This window comes from Ceratotherium simum, unplaced genomic scaffold, assembly GCF_057802395.1.
Source record: "Ceratotherium simum simum isolate JZ-2026a unplaced genomic scaffold, ASM5780239v1 HiC_scaffold_43, whole genome shotgun sequence".
Lineage (NCBI taxonomy): Eukaryota > Metazoa > Chordata > Mammalia > Perissodactyla > Rhinocerotidae > Ceratotherium > Ceratotherium simum.
The window spans coordinates 3,352,674-3,374,525 of record NW_028261259.1 but is presented as its reverse complement, the minus strand read 5'-3'; the positions used below and the strand labels follow the sequence as shown (position 1 = coordinate 3,374,525).

General features: G+C 37.2%; 1 protein-coding gene and 1 long non-coding RNA gene across 2 annotated transcripts in view; one reads left to right on the top strand and one right to left on the bottom strand.

Annotated features, from left to right (window-relative positions):
• Nucleotides 1-21,852, top strand: part of LOC147911407 (uncharacterized) — a 219,398-nt gene that overhangs the window by 38,043 nt on the left and 159,503 nt on the right. The gene's annotated exons all lie outside the window — the stretch shown is intronic.
• Nucleotides 28-21,852, bottom strand: part of LOC147911412 (phosphorylase b kinase regulatory subunit beta-like) — a 97,870-nt gene continuing 76,045 nt past the window's right edge. The window contains 5 exon segments of the mRNA XM_087428115.1: nt 28-683; nt 1,595-1,703; nt 3,723-3,829; nt 6,762-6,891; nt 13,923-14,057. Coding sequence (XP_087284241.1) covers nt 546-683; nt 1,595-1,703; nt 3,723-3,829; nt 6,762-6,891; nt 13,923-14,057 — 619 coding nt within the window. The 3' untranslated portion in view covers nt 28-545.

Genomic DNA, 21,852 nt, shown 5'->3' with positions numbered 1-21,852 from the left:
TGTACAATAGCCCTGTATACTAAAAATATTATCAATAATGCAGTTTCTGAGAATAAAAATATCAGCTGGCTGATTTTGCCGTTATGATGTATATTAATATTTCTTCTAGCATGACAATGCCACTAGAAAAAGTTCACCATCCTTTCAATATCTTTTCATTCCCAGTCTGCATTACTACTAGTAGTAGTAATTGGCAAATTTCATTTTAATGGCAGGTGGGAATTTAGTGCAAAGAGCAAAGAATCATTTTGATGAGCTATTTGATCATAAAACATGCAATATTGAATTTTCAATTAATAAACTATTTCTATCATTCAGTAAAGATTATTGGCATAATCCTGAGAACTTTTTTCACTTGATTAAAAGAATTTCTTACCATTAAATTGGCTACGGTATGCAAGAGGTCCAATAACTCTGCCAAGGGCGTGGCAACCACCTCACCAGCATGCGCAGTCCATACATTAATGGCTACCCTGATTAAGCTGCAACACAACACTTAACACACTTCTAAAGACTGTCTCAACAGAGCCTCTGACACCTCCTCACTAGCTAACCAGACATGGGTCGTCACTGCTCGGCTTCACTTCTCCTTCCAGCAGCAAAGTCATCACAACCTTTGTCAAGTAGCTGCATGTTCCTCTTTTTCCCAGTGGGGGAGTGTTGTAAAAGGAAGTCATGTCATCCTACAAAGGAAAACAGTAAGCAAGTTGCTGGATTTTTTTGTTTGTAAAGAGTGGACAAGTAAAATCAGTGTCAGCCTAGGGGGAAAAATAAATTCACAGCAAGATTTCCTCATAGAAAATATGAGCTTCTTGAGCTTTTCTTTCATTTTCCTGAGGCATCTTCTCAGCATATAAAACAAAGACAGGCATTTTTAGTATTCTCCTCTTTGCTGATAATTTTTTTTTTTTCGTGAGGAAGATCAGCCCTGAGCTAACATCTATTGCCAATCCTCCTCCTTCCCCCCGCCCCCTGCTGCCAAAGCCCCAGCAGATAGTTGTATGTCATAGTTGCACATCCTTCTAGTTGCTGTATGTGGGACACGGCCTCAGCATGGCCAGAGAAGCGGTGCGTCGTTGCGCGCCCGGGATCCAAACCCGGCCGCCAGCAGTGGAGTGAACGCACTGTAACCGCTAAGCCACGGGACCGGCCCATCTTTGCTGATAATTTTTATTTACTTAGGGACCCTTTACAGATGAGCATAAAATATTAAACAGAGAGCCTGGAAGGGACTACGTTAGGTAGTACACAGCACCAATGTAGCCTGTTACGTATTCCTTTCCTCCCTAGAATTTAATTTTATAGCCTTCTGGAATCTATGGCTTCTCTCTGGTAAAACACATTTTAACTGCTAACTATATAAAGGAAATTTATCTCTTCCTAGATTTCTTTTTATTCAAAACTTTATAGTTGAATTGGCTAGTAATTAACTAAAAAGAATAATTCTTCAATAAGTCAGACTTTGCCCTGCCCCTCAAGAACTCTATTTTGCACTCTGTAAATCTACTTTATAGTTAAATGGTAAGAGACTAGGGATATTTTGAAGAATTGAGACAAAGAAAAAATTCTACAAAAAGCTATTTTCTCTACTCACTTGTTGTTCAATTTCCTTTAGTCGACTCTCATCTTTCTGAAACTCATGAAACGCTTTTTTCACCAGTTTGTCCAGATCTACTTTGTCTTGAAACTCTCGCTCAGGGCTCCTTTCCAGCACAGTGGATACAACCATCAGTAACCAGAAGAGACAAACGTTGAAAGCAAATTATATGAACCATATGAGCCAGGACACGTTTCCATTCTTTATTCAGACTGATAGATGATCCTCGTATTCCATAGTGTGTTCTCTACAATAGTAGACTTCAGGATCAGCTATGGATGGAATCTTCCTCATCTTGCAAATTAGTAGCATAAGTTCTGCTTGGAAACTGCACTTTTTCATTGTGTGTATCCCAGCAGCTGTACAGAAGTGCTTTTAGTCACTTAAATAAAACTAATAACTTAGAAAAATGACTTCCCTACTCCTATCTATAGTACATAGTTGCCCTATTCACCCAAAGTGTCTGAACTCTTCCTGGCCTTTGGGCATTAATCCTTGTTGGCAAGACACCAAAACCAGTGTCCAGTAGAGCAGAGGCTGCCCCAGAAGAGGTGGCAAGCAACAAGCCAGGGAAGGAAGGTCAGTACAGTGGAGACTCTGGATTCAGGCTCACGATCAAATGACGTGGAGCCCAGCACCCCAAAATGGGTATAATCTGTGACATCATAGTAGTTTCTCAGGAGATGGTTGTGCTTTAAAAATACACTTAACTCTGATCTCTTTACGACATGAGTACTAATTGGTCTGTATAAACTATCTTAGTTTAATGCATCATCCTAGTGTCTGGCTATCCCATACATTTACCCTAAGTTGCAACAACGTTCATTTTAGGTGACAAACTGTTATATGCAAACATTGTGTCTGAGTATACAATGCTTGGTAAAGACTTTCTGATGATGATTATGGCTCCTACTTTGTACATGGAACAGGAACAAGACCTCATAATTCCAATTTGGGAATCTCCTTGACTGTACTTTATCGAAATGCTTCCAACAGAACCTGAAAGAACTAAAGGTAACAGTTTCAGAAAAATCCAAGAGTCACAATGTGGGATACCTTGGAGCAGGGCTTTAGCCAGGAGAATACAAAGTTTTGCTCTAGTTCTAAAGGAAAATTTCTTCCACAAAGGGAATGACCTCATTTTGGTCAACAAGAAGAACTTCTATGTCCACTCTAGGTCCCAGATGCTGGGCACTAGACACCAAAAGGCTAAAAGCACAAGGAAGGCATTCACCTTTCTACTAACCCTATCTCTTCCTGACCCCCGTCTCTGCCTCACTCCCACATGTTATGAAACGGATTGGCTGATACTGTTTCCAAATCCTGGCATCTCAGAGATAAAGCTGACACTCATTCAGCTCTGACTGAAATCCAGACATGCTGGGTTTCAGATGGTGCCACATCTAGTTCAGCAGGCACTGAGAGCTTCTGCATCTATGGCACATTACCCACCCTCAAGAAAAACAAAGTCTGATGGAGACATTCTCAGAGAAAGACAAAGTGAAGATGAGCTATATGTTAAGTCCATTCATTTGGGGGATTCTCTATGCATTTGGTATAATGTTTTAAAATGCCAAAGGGGCACGTGCAAGCACGTGTGTGTATCTTATCATGTAACTTTATATAGAGCAATGACGATACAGCACAAAATTATGTGTCTTCTCTGTTCACAGAGAGATGTTTGGACAGACGTCCCTCAAAAGATCAACAGTGCAGATTTACTGCTAGTGGGTGTGGAGAGATTTTTGCTTTCTCTTCTACAATTTTCTGAACTACTAAAACCTTCTACAATAGTCATGCATTATTTATGTAAACAGAAAAAAGATTAGAATAAAACATAGAAAAAGGTCACTTCCTCTCTGTTACGGTGTTGTTGATGCACTTGCTGCTGAGGGGCGAGTGTGGAGCTGGAGCAGCTGGACAGACAGCCGTTCCACCCTGGAGGATGTGAGATGCTGGAACTGCTCGTGTCCTTGATGTGGGTCAAGGACAGACGTCTTCTCCAGGACTCAACTGGAGGAGAGTCGGGTTAGGTGAGGAGGGAATTTCTGCTCTTTCCTTTATACTAGCTTTCAGGGAGCAGACAGAAAGCACTTCTTCAGCATCTGAATTTCTAAATACAAACCTCCACAACGATCTGTCTGTACTTGGCTGGTCAATATTTCCCAACATGTCTTCCACCAGGAGGGAGAAATTCATCTCATACATGGTCATATCCGACAGGGTTGGTTGCTGAAAAAAATAACTCAACATTAACATGCTGCACGGTTATACTCTGCTTCCCACTTAAAGGAATTTCATTTTCTAATCAATAAACTTTTTCAGTTTCTAGAAAACCTTACAGAGCATTTGCAGCTATATGCATGGATTTTATATATGTCAAACTACTGAAGCCAACCAGCTGACTATTGTGATAAATTCAACCTCCTGTTTTTAGTAGTGATCTTCACTATACTAATGTTTTTCAGAGAAAGGGGCTATATTAGAAAGCCACTTCAATACACAAAGGGAAGAGCCAAAAATGGAGACAACTAAGAGAGTACATGTTGCTTTCAGAATTAACACAAGAAGTTATGCTTGCTGTCACTTTAGCATGTAAGTCATTTGCTATTGAATTTACATCATTTCTGTGGCAGGTCCTTTCTGAACTGGCAGCATTAAAATGCATACAAATAAGCAAAAACAACATTATGTGAAGAAATGGCAAGTAAACACAGAAAAAAGCAAAACGAAGGGTGGATAACCCTCAAAGAATGGAAGAGAAGGCTTGAAATGTGAGGCTTGTGTGGTGGAAAGCAGATGGAGTCACCAGGATTATTACCAGAGATGCAGAGGCGATGAGTCATGCCTATTTGGTTTTACCACAATGATGATTTACAGTGAACTTAATCATAGCCTCAGAACACTGTGTATCTACTTACTATTCAAAATGGGACCCAGCAGGAACATCCCTTTTCAATCAAATGACAGCAAAGTTAATCTGCCTGGTATAATAATGCCTCAGCCCTATATTCAATATTGTCCATCTACTGTATTCTATATTCAATACAATCCAACATATGCTAATATGGGGAAAATGAAGCCCAGCTGCTGAACACAGTAATTATAATTATTTAGATGTCCAGCAACGGGATTAATGGGGTTACAGAATGAAATAAGGACTCTTTCATGCTTTCACATCAATTTCCTTTTAACATATCTCATTTGAAAAGTCAACCTAGTTACTATGCAACTATGATAGTTAAACCTAGAGAAGAGACATCAAGCTTGCCCTAGTTCCCACCCTCAGAAAAGACTCAGGGTGGACAGTGTGGTGCAGAAGTTCAGAGAAAAGGCTCAGAAGTCAAATGGTGGGCCGGCCCTGTGGCTTGGTGGTTAAGTGCACGCGCTGCGATGCTGGCGGCCCGGGTTCGGATCCCGGGTGCGCATCGAGGCACCACTTCTCCGTCCATCCTGAGGCCGAGTCCCACATACAGCAACTAGAAGGATGTGCAGCTACGACACACAACTATCCACTGGGGCTTTGGGGGGAAAAATAAAATAAATAAAATCTTTAAAAAAAAAAAAAAAAGAAGTCAAATGGCTGGCGGGGGCAGGGGGGGCACGCTCGGGGTCAGCTACTCCTAGGTGTGTGACCTTGGGAAAATCACCTAGCTGTGCTTCAGTTTCCTCATCTGTCAAACAGGAATAATAAAGTCCCTACCTCAAAATTGTTGTGAGGATTAAAGGAGCACCTGGAAAAGCGCCTGGCCCATAAAAATACTTAACACATATTGTTGTTGTTAGCAAAGAGAGGATACCAAATGGAAGCGGCCCAGGCAATCAGACAATTAAATGAAAATCTGGTAGGGCCTACAGGGGGCTGGGAAAGAAGCTAACAAAAGGTTGCCCTAGTCTACTGTATGCAGAAGCAGCAGGACTTGAACCACGGAGGCCCGTTCTCTGCTGGCAGGAAACAGTGCTGCCCCGACAATGGTCACGGAGCCTCTAGGACAGGGCTGGAGCACCTACACGGGCAACCAAAGAGACCCACTCACAGTTTGTGAGCAGTATAAAGAACACTTTCAAAAAGTTCTTATTCCTTTTTTTGAATAAACAATAGATTCACAAAGTTCAAAATTTGAAAAGTTAAAAGGGTTTTCAATGAAAAGCTCACCCTGCCCCCCAGACCACACTTCCTTGTCCCAATTTCTTGTGGGTCCTTCCAGAAACACTCCATGTACATATAAACAAAATGAGTATGGGTGTGTGTATTTAAGAATACTTTGTTTGTATAAAGACCTTCAGCAAAAATAATTTTGTTGATGTTTCAACACTAGAGACAAATACAATACTCCATTTCCAAAAGGCCTAATTATTGATGTTTGTGTATAAGCAGAATGATTTAGATGTCAGGATTAAATAAAATAATCAAATCAAAGAAGCAGGTTAGTTTATATAACTTGGGAAACCATCTGAAGGAGGGAGCACTAATTCAGTTGGACGAAAGAGAAGTTACATTTCAAGTAAAATAAGTGATTGTCTAATGACCTAAAAAGTTACTGCATTTTTCACATTCAGTGCAATTCATAAGTAGTATGAATCCTTATCCACAGCATCACTAAGTCACCTTGCTTCTTAGGCCTGATTTATTTCCGTCGTTTGAATATCTATTTTACTGTCTGTGAGGTCCCCAGCACTGGCCCACTAGCACTTGGCGGTGAAGGAATACTACCATTCATGGTAACGCCAATATAAGAAACCCCAAATTCACTAATAAGTAAACAAAAGAAGGACAGCTTGCTTGGAAAAAGGTTTGGCCATGTGGTTCCTTTAAACAGAGAGCTTCCTTGAAATATCTGAATGTAATAATCCAAAAAATTTTTGATCAAATACAACTTTTAAGTAAAATACCCATTTGGTAAAGCAAGCCTTTGTATAGAGGGACATTAAAATTGGAAAATAAAAGTAACTGAGATTGGGAAAAAATATTTCCAAGCCAATTGATTAGCGTTCTTATTTTCTAGTATTTCCTCCTTCAGGTATCTGGACACTCCTTCTTTAAACACTCTTAGAAAATGGAATAAGCAGAAAGGTTATTTGCAACGCGGAGGGGGAAGAATTCTCTCCTCCCTTAGGTCCCTTTGGAAGTCCTTTCACTGAAGGAAACACGGTAAGGCTGTACCTGTGGCAAATGCTTCCCAGCTACGATGATGTCATTGGGTGTGCGCTCCAGGATCTGCCACACTCGGTCATAGAACCCAGGGGGAGTTCTATTCAAAGACCCATCGATCTGACGCCTGTTCATCCAACATCTGTAGACCAAAAGAACATGGCTCATAGTTGAAAAAGAAGCTTGTTCTGGTAGAAAGCAGGGCTTTCAATACGGATTAATTGTTCCAACAGGGTGAGCAATAAAAGCCAAAATTCATCAATGATGCATATCTACCATGTGTTACAGAAATTACTAAATATTTCATCACGAAAACAGAGCTTGCAGGAAAGGAAAAATCCCCGAGGTTTTAAAAACTGTAATAGGCAAACGTTATTCTCTAGTAACCTGTAAGACTGCTCACTATGTGATGAAACGCCTTTCTAACACACAAAGCAGCTCCATCTAAAATCACAGGAGCAGCCAACTCCAAAGTAAGTTGACGGGGTTCTTCCATACAATAAAACGTAAGCTCTGTGGAGGCGTGGGCATCATCACATAGGCTGATCCTCCTCTACACCTCTCCCAGAAAGGTGCTTAATAAACATTTGATAAGTGAATGAATGCTCAAAAGAGCACTACGTATCTACTGAAATTACCTTACAGCAGTCCCCTCTTATCTGTGGAGGATACGTTCCAAGACCCCCCAGTGGAGGCCTGAAACCAGATAGCACTGAACCCTGTACATACTATGTTTTTTCCTAGACATACGCACTTATGGTAAAGTTTCATTTATAAATCAGGCACAGTAGGAGACTAACAACAATAACTAATCATGAAATAGAACAATCACAACAACGTACTGTAAGAAACTGTCAGCATCACTGCTCTTCAGCTTTGGGGCCGTTATGAAGGTAAACAGGAATTACTCGAATATGAGCCCTGTGATATTTATGAACTGTTTATTTCCGGAATTTTCCATTTAATGTTTTTGGACCTCGGTTGAACATGGTAACTGAAACCATAAAAAGCAAAACTATGGATAAGGGGGGACTACTGCATTTTAAACTTTATATTTTAATTTTAAACCTTATATTTAGTTTTCTATTTAAATATGGTCAAAGCACCAACGCTAAAAAATCAGCTACAAAATCTTTCAAGTCATAATAATCAGAACGTGATAAGCCAAAATTCTAGATCTCTTATTTTATCAATTAAGTATTAAATCTTAAAGATCTAATACTTACTTCATTCACAAACTGCTAAAGATGTAGAATTTGCATAATTTGAAAAGAACACACAAATGACATAGTAGTATATTCTTCCAAAAGCTGAAGGTAGGAACAAATACACATTTTTTTTATACTTGGTATTAAAACAGGCAGCAGAGTGAAATGTGTCATCAACCACAAAGTAGACATGTCGTGACCAACAATATTTCTAGGTATGAAAATAGCTATGCAGGATACAGTAAACAAAAAAAGAAATTTTTTTTCCTTTTTTTAAATTGAGGTAACATTGTTTTTTTAACCGGGTAACATTATATGTTTCGGGTGTACAACATTGTAATTCAACCTCTGTATATACTACAGTGTGCCCACTACCAAAAGTCTAGATTCCATCCATCACCATACAATTGACCCCCTTTAGCTATTTTACCCTCCTCCCACTCCTCTTCCCTTCTGGTAACTACCAACCTGTCCTCTGTATCTATGTGTTTGTTTTTGTTTTGTTTGTTCATTTGTTTGTTTTTTTATACTCCACATATGAGTGAGATCATATAGTATTTTTCTCCTCCTGACTTGTATCACTCAGCATAACAGTGTCAAAGTCTATCCACACTGTTGCAAAGGGCAAGACTTCATCTTTTTTCTATGGCTGAATAGTATTCCATTGTATACATACATACCCCACATTTTCTTTATCCATTTGATTGTCCCTGAGGTTACTTCTTATAATTAATATATTAATAATTCCTATTGCCTACTTAGGTTGTTTCCACCTGGCTATTGTAAATAGTGCTGCAATGAACATAGGGTTGCATATATCTTTTCAAATTAGTGTCTTCATATTCTTTAGATAAATACTCAGAAGTGGAATAAGACATATCAAAATCTATGGGATGCAGCAAAAGTGGTACAAAGAAAGAAGTTTACAGTGAGACAGGCCCATCTCAAGAAAAAAGAAAAATCTCCAACAGCCTAACATCATACCTAAAGGAACTAGAAAAAGAAGAACAAATGAAGCTCAAAGTCAGTAGGAGAAAGGAAATAATAAAAATCAGATTGGAAATAAATGAAATAGACACTAAAAAACAACAGAAAAAAATCAATGAAACTAAGAGCTATCTCTTTGTAAAAAATTAACAACCCTTGAAAAAACCAACAACCTTTTGAAAAAAACAACCCTTTGAAAAAAAATTAACAACTCTTTAGCTAGACACACTAAGACAAAAAGAGAGAAGGCTCAAATAAATAAAATTAGAAATGAAAGAGAAGAAATTACAACGAATAAGACAGAAATACAAAGGATTATAAGAGATTACTCTGAAAAGCTATAAGCCAACAAATTGGAAAACCTAGAAGAAATGGATAAATTCTTAGAATCATACAACCTTCCAAAACTGAATCAAGAAGAAATAGAGAATCTGAATAGACTGATCCCTAGTAAAGATATTGAAACAGTAATCAAAAACCTCCCAAAAACAAAAGTCCAGGACGAGATGGCTTCTCTGGTGAATTCTAGCAAACATTCAAAGAAGATTAAATACCTATTTTTCAAACTCTTCCAAAAATTGAAGAGGAGGGGACACTACCTAACTCATTTTATGAGGCCTACATCACCCTGATTCCAAAATCAGACAAGGACAATACAAAAAAAGAAAATTACAGGCCAATATCGCTGATGAACATAGACGCAAAAATCCTCAACAAAATATTAGCAAACTGAATACAACAATACATTAAAAGGATCATACACAATGATCAAGTGGGATTTATTCCAGCGATGGAGGAATGGTTCGACATCTGCAAATCAATCAACATGATACACCACATTAACAAAATGAAGAATAAAAATCATATGATCATCTCAACAGATGCAGAGAAAGTATCTGACAAGATCCAACATCCATTTATGATAAAAACTCTAAAAAAAATGGGTATAGAATAGGCACATACCTCAGAAAAAGACATTTTTGTTCTTGTGAAAGAGGACCAATGACGTTTTAACACTACATGAGAGAGAGCAGCATCTTTTCTGGATGTACAGTTTCTTCGGTAGACCCAGACTCTCGTGGCTGGGTTCAGTGCTATGCTAAAGAGAAGAAGTCCAAAGGTGTACGGGTTCCTTGGTGATGTTTTACTTTGAATAATGGGTGTGCAAACCAAATACCCTACACTCTGCATTTGATCTTTTTTCCTATTCCCTTCAAAAGATGTTTTCAGAGTTCTATGAAGTCATGGTTAATCCTATAAAAGGGAGATGTTTGCTTAGAACAACATAAAAAATAGAAATGTGTGAATACTCATAATGGAGGTAGAGAATTATTTTAGAAGACCTCTCTTTTATTTTTATTTTTTGGCTTTTTATTTTGAAAAATTTTAGACTTACAGAAATGTCAAAAAAATACCTCATAAAGTTCCTGCATACTCTTTACTCAGCTTCCTCTGCTTTTGTCATCTTACAGAACCAATAGTAACTATTGAAACCAGGAAATGAACGTTGACACAATATTAATCTATGGACCTTAGTCAGATTTTTCCAATTTTACCACTAATGTCCTAGTTTTGGTCCCGAATCCAATCTAGTACCCTGCACTGAAGTTAGTTTCCCTGTCTCCTTAGGCTCCTCTAATCTGTGACAGTTCCTCAATCTTTTTTTTTTTTTTTTTGCTATTTTTCCTTTTGCAACCAGAAAGCATCTTGAGTGGAAATACTTGGAAATTGTGCAAATTTTTCATTTCTCATCATACTTCCACCCACTAGATTTAGCATCCATTGACGCTTTTTGCCTGCAACAATTATTACTGTTGTATTTGTCTAATGGAGATTTTTTATTATCACCATTGCATCTACACTTATTAATTAAAATTCTACTGTAAGGAGAGTCCCTTCTCTCCCATTTATCCATTTATATCAGCATGGACTCATGGATATTCATTCTATGGGTTATAATCCAATGTTATCGTTATTTAGTTTTCTGCTCAAATTGTCCCAGCTTTGACCATTGAGCCTCCTTCAAGTTGTCTCCAGTATCCTTCTAACACAACTCTGTAGTTTTTTGCAGCACTTTCTTACTTTCTGGTACCGTAAGATACTCCAGGCTCATCTTGTATTTTTCCTGCCCCAGCTCTGGAATCAACCATTTTCCAAGGAATGCTGGTTCCTTTTATTAGAAAATGGTATTTAGAAATCAATATCTGGGCACTAGGTTTGCTCATTGCTGTTGGGGTTTCATTGCTTCTAGGTCCTCTCAGTGGATAGAGCTAGGCAAGATATGGATGTACACTCATATATACATAGACATCCACATTTATTTATGTATCTTTCCATGTAAAAACCATGAATCCACACGGATATTTCCAATTCCAATCCAACACCACACAATAGTCTAGCCTTTCCCTTTTCCTTATTTATAAATACATTCTCCGACAAGGAGAAATCTGTCTCTCATTACCCACAATGTATTTACTTATTTATTCAATCTTAGTGTAAATATATATATATATATATAAAGCAATTTCAGAATTGCTAATACCTACCTCTGTGAAAAAAATTGTTAACTAGAGTAGAGTATTTGTGTGTACTTCTTTTTTTCTTTAGCATTACAGTATCCAGTTGATGTCTTCCAAAGGTATTCTGGTTAATTCTTTTCTTCCCCATCCCCTTCAGTGTGAGACTACGACTCATTTGTAATACGGTTAGGTTCATTTGTTACTGTTTGTATTCTACTTTGGTTTCCTTCCACATCTGGATTAATTTTAATTAATTATTTATGTTTTTTGGTATATAAAACATTACCATAGTTTAGCAGTCAGAGCTATACTAAAAGCTATACTCAGCGATAGTATACTGTAAGCTCTCCTGCTCAATCTTATTGCCCTGTACCTATTTCTCCATTCTTTTCACCCTGTTCTCACCCACCCCCTGAAGGTAACCAATCTTATTAGTTTCTGATTTATCCTTCCTATAGTTCTTTGGCACAAATGAGCAGATATCCCTTTCTTTCTTACATGAAGAGTAGTACACTATAGATTTTTTTTTGTACTTTGCTGTCTTCATTTAACAAAACAGCCTAGAAATTACTCTATATCAGTTCATAGAGACCACGCTCATTCTTTTTTAACAGCTGCACAGTACTCCATCATGTGGATGTACCACAGTTTAATCAAATAATCTTGTATGTATGGAGATTTAGGTTATGGGCATTCCAAAATGTGCAATTATAAACAACGATGCAATGAATAACCTTGTGTGTATATATTTTCATATTGTTGGAGGCACATCTCCAGGGCATATTCCTAAAAGTAGGATTGCTGAGTCAAAGTGTAAATGCACAAGTAGATTTTTTTTAGATGCTGCCAAATTCCCATCCAGACGGGTTATACCCATCAGCTTACGTAAGAACGTCAGTTTCCTCACAGCTCAGCAAACGTTTGTCATACTGTTTAACTTTTGCCAGTCTGACAGATAAGAAAGGTATCTCAACATGTTTCAATTTACATTTCTCTAATTATGAGTTAGTTTGAACATTTTTTCAAATATTTAAGGTCCTTTTTTTTTGTTTTAAATGAATTGATTAATCATCTTTTTTCCCCATTTTTCTCTTGGGTTTTTGGTTCTTTGTCTCTCAGTTTTTAAGAATTCTTGGATATTAGCTCTTTGTAGCATTTCGTTCCAGTTTCCCAGTTGCCTTTTGATATTGTCTACTTTTTGCAATGCAAAATGTTTTTAATTTTTATGTAGTCTTATTAATCTTTTATTGCCCCTGGGTTTGAGTCATAGTCAGAAAGCCTTTCCCAAAGCAAGGCTGAAGAGGAATTTACCCATGTTTTCTTTTAGAGCTACTACAGTTTCATTTTTCACATTTAGATTGCTAATCTCTTTGGAGTTTATTTTTGTATATGGTATAAAGTATGGATTTGATCTTACCTTTTTCCAAATGGCTATCCAGCTGTCCCATCACTAGTCATTTAAAAAGTCCAGTGATTTGAGATGTCATCTTTATCATACATTAGATTTCTATATGTGCTTGGGGTCTGTTTCTGGACTTTCTACTCCATTCAACTGGTCTATCCATCTGTTCAAGTACCAGCTCCACAATGTTTTAACTATAGAGGTTTTATAGTATGTTGTACTGTCTGTTGGGGCAAGTCCTTTTTTTATGTTTTTCTGGTTATTCCTGCATGTTTGTTTTTGCAAACCAAGTCTAGTATTAACTTGTCTAACTCCATAAAACAGCTTGTTGGAATTTTAATCGAATTACATTACATTTATAACTGACATCTTTATAATAAAAAATTGAGTTCTCCTATGTAAGAACAAGGATGAATTTCCATTTGCTCAAATCTACTTTTGTAGAAGACTTCTTTTCTAGGCATTTCTAAGCACATAACTATACTACCTTGGAAAATATCAGGCACAGAAATAGTGCTCAATAAATGCTTGCCTACATAATTATATTAAAGCTTTTTCTGTAATAAAAAATATTCTTCAGTTCAAGGCAATCCACAAGTATTTGCCTTGTTCTCATTCTAAGGTTAGCGTAAGTTAAGTCTACAAAAGGGTTTCGCCCTGAAAAAGCTGACAGTCTATTTAGGGAGACAGAGTAACAGGCAACATATTTAAATAATGTTACTAAACCCAAACGTTTATGCCAAAATGTTAGGAGGAGATGGTGAGTGCTACAAAGGTTCAGAAAGAGAACTGAACAAAGTGGTATGAAGTGCTACATCAAGAAATGTTTGTAAACTATACCTGAAAAAAGTATAAAATTCAAATCAACACAAAATCATAACTGAAGACAGGTATTTTAATTAGTATCTCTGTGCACACTGTCCATATAGTAGAGTGAACTCTGATACTCTGCTGTATTTTATTTCTTATTAATATCTTATTAATTTCATATATATATATGAGTTATGATGTTACAATAAATCCAGAGTGTCCTACAGGTAACAAAGGCCCTCATTACCTTCCATTCTGTTGAGGCTGGAGAATATCCAACAGAAGCTGTTTAACTTCACTAGGCGACAGCTGATATAAGTCTGTGGCTGGCTTGTTTCCGCCACGGATCTGTAGTTCATATTCCATAGCATGGATGATCCACCTGAAACAAAACAGGGGAAGCATGAATCAACAACTCTTGAAATAAAATCACCTTGTGCTTCTCCCAGCAACGCCCTTAACAGCACTGACCCATCCAAAGGGGAATGAAGAAAAGGCCATTTGAATTTCCTGAACCATTGATATAATTATTTCCATCAAGGTTATGCGACACGATTAGACTCTTAAACATGAGGCCTGCTCTTGCATATGTGGTTAGGCAGTAAACATGAAAATAGGTTAGTACTTAAGTTCTTATCAAATGAGATTCTACCCATTCGATATGATAGTATACTGCACACAAATAGCCACCACACCATTATTTTCTTAATACTAGAATATGTGAAAAGCAAACAGGATAAAAACAAATCATTTTAAGAAATGGGCTGAGATATGCTATTATATAAATGTTCCTTTCCCAGGAAGGATAAGAAATTTTCACCTCTTTCTTTTACTTTGCAGTCATTCCCTTGCAATTGGAGGGGATAGAGGAGAAGTATCTGCCTTTGAAATACAGGGACACAGTTAGCTATAACTTAATTATACTAGTATGTTAGAGAACACACTTCAACCAACAGATTTCAGAAGAATCTTCTTTATAGATATTTAAATGCTGTTCACGTACCTATTCTTAAAGAATCTATTCTTTAATAGATATTTAATTGCTGTTCATAAAATAATTTTTTATTACAGAAAAAGCTTTAATATAATTATTTAGGCAAGCATTTATGGAACACTATTTGTGTGCCTGGTATTTTCCAAGGTGGTATAGTTATATGCCTAGAAATTTCTAAAATATTATTTTATGTGCAAGTAATTTTATTTTTTAATTTGAGAAGCTTTCAATAAGTATTTTTACAGTTTCATCTCATTTCTTTCATTTACTCTATTCTGAAGAAAGACTTAGATAAACTAGTTATGAAACCAAAGAAAACCCTGAAAATAATACTGTGCCTTAGGGAACCAGAACTCTGCACACCATTAGGGAAAGCTAGGGAATTAGTTGTACACAGCCGATCCCAATGCTTTATCCTTAGATCCTTGGGTGAACACTGAACAACAAGCAGAGACAGTGTAGCTTAGCATCTGGAAAGAATGTGCCTTCATTCATCCATCCATGCCGCTTTGTCTCTCAAACAGGGGCTGTGTAGCCAGCCCACTGGGAGAAAAGTCTAGTTAACAGCAACTAAGATGTAAAGTGGCTAAGTTACTGCACGCAAATATATCACTATCTTTCTCTTGATACACTTATTTGAATGACAACGCACGAGGCTACTGCAGGTACAGAGATTAAAAAGGTAGGTGGATATAATCAAAAGATTAAAGTCCTTCTTTCTGCCAAGGCTAGTTTGCAGAACAACAGTGATGCATCTCACGGGATGCATGAATGACTCTCAGTGGAAAAGAAGGTAAGAAAAATGTTAAGCCTTCCCAGTTGAGCCAGAGGTGATATCAACCAGACACCCCTGCCTGCCGATTATGTGTTGAAGAACACTGAGATAGATTATAGAGGCATGAGAGAGACACAAGAATGGAACATAATTTTTAAAATGTATTATCATTACTATTACCATTGATAGTACATACTAAATATTTAATAGTTGCTCATTGGCAAGAACATTAAGATGACAAAGTATTTGCAAACACCAAAATAAACGTTTGTGAGCTTCCTGATAACGTGCAACAACAGAACACGTGACAGAATCAAGATTTACAATTTGCGTTTCTCTAATCAGTTGAAAAAGAAAAACTAGACTAAACCTATGTTATTGCCAAAGACTAGAATTTCTTAATTGTTCATCCACATTATTATTAACTATATTTAGTCAGGATGTTATACACAAGCATAAAAATCACCAGGATACAGTTACCTTGGATGCTTTGATGTTAAAGTTGCTTATGAAATTAGCTGTTAAAGAAACATTTCAGTTATAATAAACTGCTCCACGGACCTCTCTTTAAATAAAAAAATTCTATTTTTAATTTTACAGGTTAGACAGAGTTGTCGTCTATTTATTATTTTCTTTCTTTAACATTTAAAATTAATATTCAAGGCAGCTTAGTACAATAGAAGGAATATCAAATTAAAAATCTAAAGAACTGCCTTTTGGTCTCCTCAACAAGCCAATGGCATGAAAAGAAAAGAGAGGGTAGGGAGTAATGTTCTAGATGAAAAGTGACTTAAGAGACATAACAACTAACACCATGTGTGGGCCTTGTTTGGGATCCTGATTTTTTTAAAAAAATCATTTTGGGACAACCAGAGAAATCTGAATAAGAATTGAGTATCAGGTGTTATTAAGGAATTATTGCTAATTTTGTTGGGTGTAATAATGGTATTGTGATTATTAAGAAAAAGTCCCTTTTTAGAGATATATACTTACTAAAATATTGAGGGGTAAAAGTCATAATGTCTGGAATTTGCTTTATAATCTACAGCAAAAAACAATGAAGCAAATATGGCAAATGTAAATTACTAACCACTGCTTATACCCATTTACATAATGGGCATATGAGAATTTACCAAATTATTATATTATTACACATTTAAAAATTTTCATAATGAAAAGCAAAAACAATAAAAGACTTGAATACCAATTCAGTCACTTACCAACTATGCCCCATTGGCAAGTTATTTTTCAAGTGGGAATGTTACTATTACTTGTTCAGCTCATTTTATGGAATTATTTTGAGGAACAAATAAGACAATGTATGTTAAAAGGCTTTTGAAATCATAGAGTCATTAAAATGTTAGCAAACTCCCTTTATTTGACTTCTCAGACTCAGGGTGGAGGAAGGTAATACAATTTTTTAACTCAAGTCTTGGAGTTAATTAATCAAGTGCCACATCTGTTTGACTTCAGGCATCTTCTTCTAAAATAAGTCACCTTCTCATTTTTAAAATGCTTACTTTTTAAAGTCCTCCCAAACCTGAGTTATTAAAACTAAGCATCGTGTATTACATTTAGCTTTTAAAATCTTTAGTATCACAAAAGATACTGGGAGATTTAAAAATTTCCCCTCAGGCTTCTTCCTTCTGTCTATACAATCTCAGCAATTCTTTGAGCAAATTATAGAAAACACTGTACTCAACAGCAACCCAAGAAATATAACTGTTTTTCATTCATTCAAGCACAAATGAATATAACTTATCAGATTATTAAAATACATTTATTCATTCAAAAATATTGCCAAACTAATCTTTTTAGCTTGGAATTCTTCAAAAGACTAAAATAAAAACAGCAAAATAGCCTTAGACATAAACTATACTATACTATACAGCAGTCGTAGAGACTTAAAGTAAGTTACGAAGTGTATTACCACAGTTAAGAAAGTCAAAGACATTTTATCCGTTTTTAGAACTACTAATACAAAAGGGCATTAATTCCTTTGCATGGGAAAATCTGACTTCTTACTCTCATTCCCAACGACAAAGTCACCAAACCTGGTTTGACAATTCCAATGGAAAAACCCTTAGTGCAAAATGGGGAAAGACAGAAAGCAAGCAAATGTGGAAGGTCAAAAGAATGAAGGTTATCCTTGGACCAGAGCCTTATAAATTCAGTCTGTCTAAAGAACCAGGGATGTGCTCGACTTGCCAATAAGCAAATGAGAAAGTGGCAGATACACAGGAATGACCAGATCAACCATCGTACGTATCATGGTTTGACTTGAGGACGATGAATTCCTCAGCGCTGCTCAGAGTCTGAAGAGGGGGACTAGCATTCCTATGCAGTCCTGGGAATAAGCTTATCCTTATGAGGTTAGGAAGCATATTGTGTAGGTACTGGCATTTTTCTTTCCAACATGCCCTAATCAAGCAGTCAAATATAAAATAAAGTACACCGAAATCTGACATCATTCATAAACCAGAACGGCTGTCATTTTCTGAAAAAATGCCATAAAGAATAACTGATCCATAGAAAGACACAATTTTTTTAATAATCATTTTGAGGCTATTTCAAGGTACCAAGAAGTATTTGCCAAGTTTGCTGTTAAACAAGTGAATGAATAACTCTCTGTGGAAGCATTTTACTAAGCCATATAATAGGGGATGTGAAAGCTGCAAGAAGGGACTTGCTTGCTTGATTCATATTAATACAGAGAGGGAGACAATTTGATAAGGCAAACTGAGCTTCCTGTTTGGTAACCAGAGAACGAGTCCCCCACTCTACCCCTGATCTAATCACAACAGAATAGAGGTACGAGACCCCCATCACCTCACTTCCTTACCTCACATCAAATGTCAAAAGCAAAGACCTTTGAAAGAGTATCAAACCACGCTCATGAACTCAGGGCTGCAGTGATCTCCTCTTTCCTTTACTGCACAAGCAATGCTATAGTCATAGTACCTGTAACACAGGCCTTCTCTAAGCATTGGATGTGTGATCCACAGATGAAGTTGTGGGTATTAGAAGACAAGACATGGCTGGATCATAATTCCTAACAGAGGATGTCCTGGAAGTATGGAAAGCAGAGATGAGAAAGGCTTGCTAACATATACCCTCAGGGGTTATCTCCCACTCAGGCCTGACTGACAGACCCAGTGCAGAAAACAGTTGATTGGCGGTCTTTACAGTAATGGGCCTGTCAGGAACTTGATCTATTTCAACATGCGAGCTGGAGCACAAATCAATAATGAGACAGAAAATCACATCATTATCAGACTAGAGTTCCATTCCTGTGAGCAGGTTAATTTCATTCGCTGGAGTGCCTAACAACAGGAATGTTGAAGAAATTGCATTGGCAGGATTAACCTTTGAAAAATCGAAAAGACACATGGTCGTATTGGTTTAAAGCAACTGAGGCAGTGGGTGATGTAAATAAGTAAATTTTAAAAATCCAAAAACCTCAGAGAGAGAGGTTAAAACAGAGATAAAAGTATACATAGTGCAAGGGAATTCTGGTCAAGATGTACCACAACTAAGACAAAAGTTCTTACTTCTTATGTCCATTCAGCCTAGTGAATGTTGGCATTTCAGGAGAAACATAGTGTTAAAAGCTGACTGAGGTATCAATCTCTTTACTCATAATCAACATTTAAAAGAGGGAAACAACAGTAAAAAGTCAGATATAAATAAGTCTAAAATGCTTTAACCTATAAGGAAGTAAAAAAAGAATGTTTTCTATAAATCCCCTCCCTCCTTTCTTTTAAAATCATGCTACAATCACTACAATACACAAAGGGGTAACTTTCTAGAGCAACAAGTTTAACAATTTATAAGAAATTTGACATTCAAGGACTCTATAAATGAATAATCTGCTCATCAATTTTAAGCAAACTAAAACCTTCCAGGGACTAATTCAAGGTAAATTTTGTAAAGAAACATACTGAGTATGTGTTTGCTGCTGGCAGTAGACTAACATGCAAGGAAGCCATTCACTTAAGGAGCTGAGGTCTGAGTAAAATTTATTAAGGATGAAATGCAATAAAAATACATTAAAAAGATACAAAAATATCTTTCTCCTTTTCAGAGGGACACTGTCATAAGCCCCACGGGCAGGATAATGGCATTTCTCTGAAACTGTCCAACATCTGCAGAGTAGAAACAGGGTTCCAACACCTCTTTGTTAGCGTGGTGGAGGAGCACTGTGGGCACAGGTGTAAGGACATGCATCTTATGAGGTCCCACCAGGCGATGGAGGGGAAAGACCACGTCAGAGAATCCAAAAGGGTTTTGAATTAAGGTTTCTGTATGAAATGCTTGGGGATCATTCCACTGGGCCCTAAATGAGACACAACCACAGTGGAAAGAGATGCCTCCAGGATGAACGTCTCTTGTGGGAGCAGAGGGTCTTTGCAAGCCTAGGACTGGAAGACAAGAGTGACTGTGTGTGTGTTTGCTGGAACAGGGGGAGGTTCCTCCTTCTTGGGATTTGTGGTGTGGAAAAGAAATCCCCAGAGGTACTTGTTCTCCAAAAGCCACAAGACAGGAGCTCAAACTATCGAATGTCACAGCAATACCGCTGAAGCATTATCCTTTGGAAAACATCTGCACATTCCTTACCCAGAATCCCCATGACCCAACGAGGAAGCCAGAGCAGGGAAAGCCTCCCTATTTGACAGAAGGGAGCTGAAAGAGGGGGTGGGGCAGCATGAACTCTGGAGTCATTCACCCTGGGTCTAAATCCTGGTTCTCAGTCTTGTGACCTTGGGCAAGTTACTTAACTTCACTGAATTTTCATAGTATCTTAATATATATCTTGCAGTATGCAAGGGGCCAACTTAGAATCAGGTCCAAATTATCCCCATTTCCGTGGTCTCATGACAAATAAAAGGGGCAAAATCTCATTTCCCTTTGTTTGTTAACTTGTAACTATTCAGGCTCCCCAGTGTGCCTTGCACCGTACAATGCTGATCCTAGACTGGAGGACTGACAAACACAAGACAAAAAAACACCGGGAGCCAATGCACATCATAGGTACTACACGAATACTTGAATACAAAATGGGTTATAAGTTGACATCATGTAGAAGGCACCACAAAGGTCATAAAGTTTTAGAAATAAACAGTAAGGCCTGTTTACCTGAGAAAACAGCAGCAGTATACACAAGTGAACGGACACATACAAAGTACTTAGATCAAAGAACAAGAACTTTGGAGTCAGGCAGACCTGGTATAAACCCCAGTTCTTTCATTTACTGGTTTGACTAAGACAGGCCATCTGAGCTCTCTGAATCTCAGTTTGTTTACTTTAAAATGAGAGTCCTAGTGCCTACCTCAAAGCTGTTGTAAAGACTAAATGAGATAATATATGTGAAGTATTTTCAGCACATTGCCTAGCATATAATAGGTGTTCAATAAATAATAATTGTGGTTATGTTGATGGAGGAAAAGGAGGAGGAAATAGTCTCCCAGAGTAAACTTCTGAGTGTAATAACCATGTGTTTCGTGGTTGTTCATATGTGTACCCCCTGAGATCCTTACTGGGAATGCTGCTCAGAGAGGTTCCATTTATAAGACAACTTGCATACTCTGATATGATTATCTGCACTATTCCATTAATAAACGAATGGAAAAAAGTGCCACATCCTTTTATCTTCTTCATGTATGACTGGATTTTCATATAAAGAAGGCCCTGTTTAACTCGATCATTTCCTGAAGGTCATGACTTGTACAAATCAAGTGCATTCATCAAAATTAAAAGTCCTTTATTTCTTTCTCTAATGAGTACAAGACATGCTTTCTTTTGTTTTTCCTAAATTCCCTATCACTAGCTCAAGGCAAGCTACCTGAACCTGCTTACAACCTATGTATTAAACAATCTGGCAAATTTTATTGAGCAACTCCTGTGAGCCAGACCCTGATACAGACAGGAAGATAAGATCTAGTCCCTATCCTTACCAGAAGTAAATTTCTTAAATAAATTACTCCTTATTAAAAAAAATTAGACTCTTTCCCAACCAAAAAGGTTCTGGTGTTTAGAGCTGACCTTCCTGCATAAGAGGAAATACACATAATGAGTTGGGCAGGGACACTGTTAATACTCACAATGGGAATATAATGCCACAATTACTTCCAGGATAAGTTTCAGGACAGTGAATAATTAAAGTTTCATGGCAAATTTCTTCATCAGGAGGTTTTTGCTTTCGTTAAATAAAGTCACATGTTGCTGTCCTGGCATTTTTATTTTGGGTGAACACAGTTTAAGGAGAAGAGTTTATTATTTCTCATGGAAGGCACTGAACATATAGAGTAGCAGATACAAAAAAGGGAAGAAAACTATTTTTAGAAGAAACTAAACATACTTCATTCGAAGAGAAGGAAGCTTCAGGTCAGATTTGAATTCAAGAAAGAA